This window comes from Pyrus communis, chromosome 13, assembly GCF_963583255.1.
Source record: "Pyrus communis chromosome 13, drPyrComm1.1, whole genome shotgun sequence".
Lineage (NCBI taxonomy): Eukaryota > Viridiplantae > Streptophyta > Magnoliopsida > Rosales > Rosaceae > Pyrus > Pyrus communis.
The window spans coordinates 18795035-18802820 of NC_084815.1; the positions used below are offsets into that span (position 1 = coordinate 18795035).

The 7786-nt window shown below is 36.3% G+C and overlaps 1 protein-coding gene across 1 annotated transcript; it reads right to left on the reverse strand.

Moving 5' to 3' along the window:
* Positions 1–1956: 1956 nt before the first annotated feature.
* Positions 1957–4401, reverse strand: LOC137713971 (protein DMR6-LIKE OXYGENASE 2-like). The gene is made up of 4 exons (XM_068453331.1): positions 4102–4401; positions 3592–3839; positions 2893–3214; positions 1957–2387 (listed from the first exon to the last, which is right to left on the reverse strand). Exons 1-4 carry the CDS (start codon positions 4324–4326, stop codon positions 2142–2144), a joined length of 1041 nt encoding a protein of 346 aa, XP_068309432.1. The 5' UTR covers positions 4327–4401; the 3' UTR covers positions 1957–2141.
* Between the last annotated feature and the right edge of the window lie 3385 nt (positions 4402–7786).

Sequence of the window (7786 nt, forward strand, 5' to 3'; positions counted from 1 at the left end):
TTTCAAATGGTACCTGCTTGAATGGCGACATATGAAGATAACCGCACTGATGCAAAAGAATAACTTTGTTCGACTCTTTACTTGCATATCAATCATAGTTTGACACGTCTACATAAATAACTCGTTTATAACACAACATGAAAATTTTTTGTACACGTGTCAGACTGCAAGTTAAAACAAAAATAATTAATTAACAGGGTTTTGTAGAAGGTTGTACTAGTATTGGTGCCAGAGACACAAATTGAGTAATGGTGCCAGAGACACACCATCCTAGTTCTTAATATAGTATTTGGAGACAGGTGCCAACCCATAAACCCTAATAACCTTCCCATTAGCTTGGATTGTTGAGCAAGTGAGAACAGAGTAAACGGAAAGAAGGCGAAGCATGCGATCAAGAACCGAAGGGGCATCCGAATTGTGGAGAGATTGAAGTTGAGACGCTTGTAGACATGTGAATTTCGTTGCATACAAATGATGCATCACAAAGCTCTAATGAACAAGTCATCAATGACATGTGGCACAAATCAAGCAAAGGAAGCCCAAAAACATTCCTAAAATTCGGCAAAGGGGAAGAAATCTCCTTAAAATTGGCAAGGGGCCTAAATTGCTCCCAAAACCGGAAAGAAAGCTAAAACATCTTCACAAAACAAGCAACAATTGAAGATTGCTCACAAAATAGGCAATAAGCCCTATAGATTTCGGCCAAGCAAGGGAAATTGGCTAAAAACAAGACATAAAACATGCCTAAATTCTCCCATGGATAAATCAAGCCACAAATCAAAGCCAAAACCACCCAAAGGCATGGTTTTGGAAGTCTATAAATATAAGGTCCCAAGACAAGCATAAGGGTTGAGAATTTCTACATTGAAGGGCCGAAATTCTCACAAAAGGAAAACCTCAGCCAAATCTTTGAAGACTAATACATTGCCAAAGCTCTCTTCGAAGAACGTACGACCAAAGCCGAAGCTTTCTTGTGACCAAAGCTGAAGCATTCCCTTGAAGAATCGATAAACACTTGTGCCGATTCCTTCAAGACTTTGTTGCAAGCTTAAAATTTGTAACGACGTTCGATTCAAGATCATGTCGCCAAGACCCTTGAATCAACAAAATCCCACATCAACATCACCTTTGCCGCAGGTCATACGCAAACCTAGAGGTGAAGACTATCTAAGCGTTGTTTCAAGCTCGAAACTTGAAGCAATCGTTCAATCGTTCATTCGACATCAAGTCATCGCGACCCTTGGATCAACAACCTATGCATCTACATGAAATTTGAAGACTGAATCAGAAGAAAGTTGTAAAAAGAGATTGTAATCCTACAAATTTGTCAATACAAATCTACTTTGTACACGTGTTCTCGTTTCATTCGTTACAGAATTTTTATGTTTACAACACTATTTAGGAAGGTGAAAGCATGTCTTCGGCTCTAGTTTTGTGGATAATGTCAAGCACACCAAGATCTATGGCTACTTTAAGCACCATATGTGAGCTTCATCTTCTCCATTAATGCTGACATTTTAAGCCATTTTTTCCTTCTTTTAGATTTTTGATTATTTGTTTGGATTGCTGGTTTATATTGTTGTGAAATTTTATAGAGGCATGAGAGGTGAAAAGGGTTTTCAATCTCATCACGATTCCGAAATTTCTTAGTTGCTACATGCAGAAATTTTGAATAAGACTAATATGTTTCGTGTAACTTCCGTTTTGGGGGTATGACTGCGCCTTTTTATATTTGAAGTTAGTTTTCTTCTAGAAGACGAAATCATAACAGATAGCAATCATTGACTGGACTGGACGGAGTAAGGAGCTCCTCAAGTTATGGCCTTGAGTCAAGTATTGTATGATTCTCAAATAACTTTATTACAGTTGCAATTCAAATTGACATAAACAGTATCGACATCATAGTGATACTTTATAGACTCTAATGTAAATTTAAATACTTTTTACTTTTGTATTTATTAGTAAACTTAAAAATGAAATAAAATATGAAAATAGTTCCAATATCTATTTTAGAGAAATAGACGTACTATTGAAAGTATAAGACATCTCAACACTCAAACTAAAGTAGACCATTTTTTTGAGGTCATTATTGTACCCGTCCAAAGCCAGTGACATGAAATTGCATGCACATGTTCAACTATTCAAGCGGGTTTGAACAAGTCTAAGCAGCACTCAGTTGCAAGCCCTTTATTCCAGAATTTCTCATAGTACTCGGCGTATGTGAAGTTTCTGTACATGGCTGGGTTGTCATAGTTGATGAGCTCATCCGCAGGCCCAATTACTGCATCTGGTGATGGACAGTAGAAAGTTGGGATCGATATTCTCTCTGAGTTACAATTTACCACAGCTTTATGGAGAACACTCTTGTACCGATTGTTGCTAATTACCTGATACCAAATAAAATGGTAAAAAAGTTAAAATCGATACAAATTTTACTCCTGTGTTACAAACTTTGTCCATCTACTTGGACAAGTCCCCCTTGCTAGGGATAAATGAGCTTAAATATCTCGGGAATGGTGCCACCATCTATTAGTTCTGTCCTCATGCAACCAATCAGGTGAGAACATAGATTAAAAAATAAAAATCAAGATTTCACGCCGTAACATGGACAATTCATCCCTAGCTAGCTAATGGAAAATATATGGGGCAATTTTCCAACATGCTCTTAGAAATTGTATACACCAGATGATCTTTTGGCCATTGGATCCTTTGGTTCCATGGACAACAATCCAATAACAAAAAAATCACAAAAGATAGAATACATTGAAGCATTGTAGAATTAGTTATGGCCATTAGATTCTTCATCAAGAAACCAATGCCCAATATCTAACGACCAAAAATCTTGATTGATAGATACACCGATACATAGTAAAATTAGGATATTATATTTACCTGCATCATATCACCAATATTGACAATGAAAGTGTTGGGAATAGGGTTGACGGCAACCCACTTGCCATTTCTAAGGACCTGTAATCCAGGAACTTCATCTTGAAGAAGGATGGTGATTAGGTTGGCGTCAGTATGTCCAGGCAATCCATAAGTCAACTCTGGCTGTGGACAAGGTGGATAGTAATTCAAAGCCATATGCTGCCCTTGCTTCCCCAATGCCTTAACAATATAGCTTTTTTCCAAGCCCAAACTCTCTGATATGGCCTCAAGCAATCTCAGCACCAATTCTCTCACATTTGTGCAGTACTCACCCACTTGCTCCCTGTGAACATAGTTCCGACTCATTCAGTTGTGTGACTTATAGATGCAATTAATTAGAAACAATTGAACTCGTGTAGGGTGATGCTCTGTGAATTTAGATCATAGATGGGTTTGATGTTTGTTAAGAAGTCTATTCTATATAGTTCATATTCAAAGTTTCACAAGATGAGCATTTGTCTACCAAACTTAAGCCTGACAAAAGAACGTTACTTGAGATGATGACAAAAAGGTACCCCTATTTAACTAAACTAAGAATATTCTCTTATTAGACTTTGTGTGTGTGCTCAGATTCAAAGTTTGACAATACGTTACTCGGTTTGAATACTTATTATTTAAGTAACAGCATAAGATGGTGAAAAAGAAGGCATCCCTATTTACCTGAACAATGGGGGATTGTTAGGCCATTCTTGGACATAGTCTTGAAGAGGGTAGCAATGGAGTCTAAGGAAGTCCCTCCAGTTGGACAGCTTTTCAGTCCTCACATTGAAACTAGTGGAGAGCCTGGTGGTCTTAGAAGGGTCATCTGAGTACATCTTTAACCTCTCACTCTCTGGTAATTGGAAAAACTCTCTTGCTAAAGTCAACATGTTTTTGATCATTGTCTCTGGAACTCCATGATTTTTCACCTGATATAAAAAGGTTGGTGCTTAATTTAGTTATTATAAATAGTAGTACTCATATTCATACTATACATGTAATTAAGTATAATTATGTATAAAGTAATGGGATACACACACACACACACACACACACACACACACAAGGAGAAACAAAGGCACTAATCAACAGGGCATGCAGAAAGAGAAAAGAGATGTGTCGAAATCATTTGCCGAAGTATGTACATATATATGTGTATGTGTGTGCGTGTGTGTGTTTTTTAATTGTTACCTGAAAGAAACCATCAGTTTGGCATGCTAGACCAATCTGTTTGATAATATCAGAGTGTGTTGGGCCATGGAGGTCCTTGAGATCAATAAGAGGAATGGAGGAGGTATCTGATATCTGAAAATCAGTGAGATTGGGACGGTCGGTGATGGGTCTGATGTAGTTTGAAGGGATATGGTTCGCACCAGACATGAGGTCTGTTAGCAGTAGCTTTGTTGTGGTGGCCATTTTGCTTACGACTGAAGACAAAAGTTGCAAAACTAATGAAATTGGAAGGTTTGGTGAATGGGGCTTTGGATCCCTATCCCTATTTATAGAATATGAGGAAGCACTATTATATAGAAAATGTTTTTTTTTTCTTCTAAAATTGTCAAATTAATTTAGGGAATTGTTATTAACATTCCAAAAATCTCATTCTACACTCCAAACTTTATAGATTAGGAAAGAAAAATATACTTGTGAATAGTGTAGAATGAGATTTTTAGAATTTTAATAACACTTCTCTTAATTTAAGAACTATATATACTTTGAAACGTGTACAGTTTAAGAAAGAAATAGAAGGCAAAGTCAGATTATTACTTCTATAATTATAAAGCTCCATTGAGCAATATTTTTTTTTTTTTGGAGAAAGTTAATGTCATGCTTTAGCTTAGCTCTTTAATCTTGAAAAGTGAATTCACACATTTATTTATATTTATCAAACACTTTCGTTAATTTTTTACGAGTTAATCTTATTCATTTTATTTGATCGGTAGCCAAAAATTAAAAAAAAAAAAGTATCAAAAATAAAAATAAATCTATAAATAGCATTACTTTTAATCATTACGGTGCTACAACAAAATGTTCCGCATGAATCTGGCCTTCTCATATGAACTTGGTTCACATCACTTTTTGCTGCTGGACCGCCGTTATAGTACTTGTACTTTGTAATGATAAAGTTAATGTCATGCTTCTTACGTTCATCATTTTAAATTCCATGCATGAGTTTAATGTGTGTTATATTGGAGTATACTCTTTTTTTCATCTCTCTTCATGTGTTTTGCATAAACCAAAAACAAATCATTTTATTATTTAGCTGAGTATATTTTACTTTTTTTTTTCTCTTATCACGTGGTATATCTCTATACTAGAATATTCTAAGCATTTATCTGTTCACTTACATAAATTACATATATTAATTTTTCATGTCTCTACAACAATGCAAAAAAATGAAATGTCCAATTTACGTGTCGAATAGAGATTTAATTATGCTGATATATAAGTTGTGCCCCCCTCCCCACACCCCCCCCCCCCCCCCAAAAAAAAAAAAAAAAAAAAAAAAAAAAAAAAAAAAGAAGAAAGTGATGGGTTGGGTTTGCCAACAAATTTAGACTTAAAAAAAGTTATCTAATTTCGTCGAAGAAAGATAAAACTATGATCCAACACCCCCGGTGAGTTATCGTGCACTGCGAGGAGATGGAAAATGGAAACCGAGTTAGGCAACCTAGGCAAGAAAAAAATTGGGCTGCCACACGCTTAGTCTTAGTCAGAAGCGAATTAGAAGCCGATCAGCTGTGTCGGCAGGTAACATGAAATAAAATCACAGATTTTATTTTCAATGATGTAATCAAAGTGACATCACAATATCACACGTCATTCCTTACGATTTCCAGGATGTAATTGTAACCCTAGTCTGCATCCGAGGGTACCAGTGTTGAACAATTAAACTTGTGACACGTTCGTCACACGTGTAAATATCCCTCTCTCTGTACCCTCGCCGACTCCTCTATCTTGTTGATGTAGCAGTGTAGCAGAGCTAGGTAAAGAATAACTGGAGAAAAGCGGAGGTGTATTGTCTGCCTTTTCATTTTCTTATTTTTTTTTTATGCTCTGTTTATGTAGTTATGGTTAAATCATGTTAATATTTTATATTTTTATTATTTTTTGTTTTATTATTTTTATAAAAAAATTAATATAAAATATTGACGTGACTTAACCGTAATCACACATCACAAAATGGAATGAAGAGAGTATGAAAATGGGAGAGGCAGACAATCCACCTCTGGAGAAAGCGGCTTATAAGAAGAACAAGTACATGGTGGTAGATCAATCCACCTACTCATGCGTTCATTCATTAATATTAACTGCATTTAATTCCAAAAACTTAGCTTAATTTCCTTTAAGCATCCGGTAACCTCTCCATCTCCCGCAGCTACGCAGAGTGCAAACCAACACACTGCTACCGCACCCATGTATCCAATTCAAGCCGGATTTTCAGAAGATGCAGTTGCGCCGTCGTCTGCGACCCAACCCTCCTCCCTCTGCCTTTCGTCACCAAGTGCCCATCTCAACCCCTTTCCTTTCTCTTTCCTTCGTCTCTTCGCACATGATTTTTTTTTCTTTTTCTTTTGCCGGCCAAAACTTGAATAGACAATCAACTAATTAGAAACAGTGTTGTTTACTTGTCCACATTGAAGATGCCCTGAATCGTCTGGTTCTATGGCTCCAATTTGTTTACTTATCCAAACTGAAGTTGTTGTCTGATGTCAACACAGTTATGTTTACTTATCCAAACTAAAGATGTGTTAACGTGAACATTATGATAATAATTTTTTTCTCAAGGGTAAGAAGGGTTACGCATAGAGTGATGACTTTCGCGTAGAGCATTTTGAATTGTATATTGAGTTGAAGGGACATTATATGTTGCAAATTCCTCATATATTTATATGGTGTCAAGCCTCCGAGTGATAAAATTATGATAATTTTCTAATTTCTTAGCATATTTTCTGAATATAAACGAAATTATTTTCGGCCAAAACTCTATATTCATCATTTCTCAACCTCTTCCACTTGAATTAAGACTCTGAACCTAGTTCTCTTACGCGTTCAATTTCTTCTTTATCCCATCAGCCTCAATCTTCGATCCTTGGAATATTTTGATTCTCATCAGAAAACATCTCAATCCTTACAAGCCTAGCTTATCCAAGATTCAGCTACTCCGTCAGCACCAAACCATTGGGCCTAGACTCATAGCCCACTTTCTAGACTGACTTCAGTTTAACTGAAAATGAGTTTGGGCCCAAACATTGGCCCTACTTCCTTGAATATTGGCATGTGCGTCGAATGTTTAGGGAAATTAATCCCTCGACTGTTGGCTTCCTCAAGTTTCTCAGTAGCGAAGTACAAGATTGAAAATAAGATACTGTAGAACTTGATGAGACAATGATCTGAATCTTTTTGGCTAAAGTAACCAACCAGTCCACTTGGAGGTCTACCAACTAAAATGGGTGGCCATTAAAATTGAACCTTTTTTCCAAATGGCTTATTGCCCCCCTTATTTTCTCAAGCATCGGCTGAAACAACCGAATGGTTAAGAAAATAAAAATTATTTTTTTAATAAACGAAAATAAAAATGGCCGAACCATAATGAGGAGGCCAACAATGCTTTATTCTAAGCTGAGATCTTTTTATGCTAACGTTTTCAATCTAATTTTGCTCCAAGCCAAATAAAGGACCATCTCCAAATATTCTTAATTTGGCCAAATATTTTCGATTCTCGATGGCTAAATGCGTGGAGTTATTATGCCCTCAAGCATAATCACTTCGTCAACATTGACTTTTAACTTGAGCACTTCAGCCAACGGAAGTCCTCCATATTGGCTTTATTTCCAATAACCAGATCACTTGACATGCTTTTTTCATTTGAGAC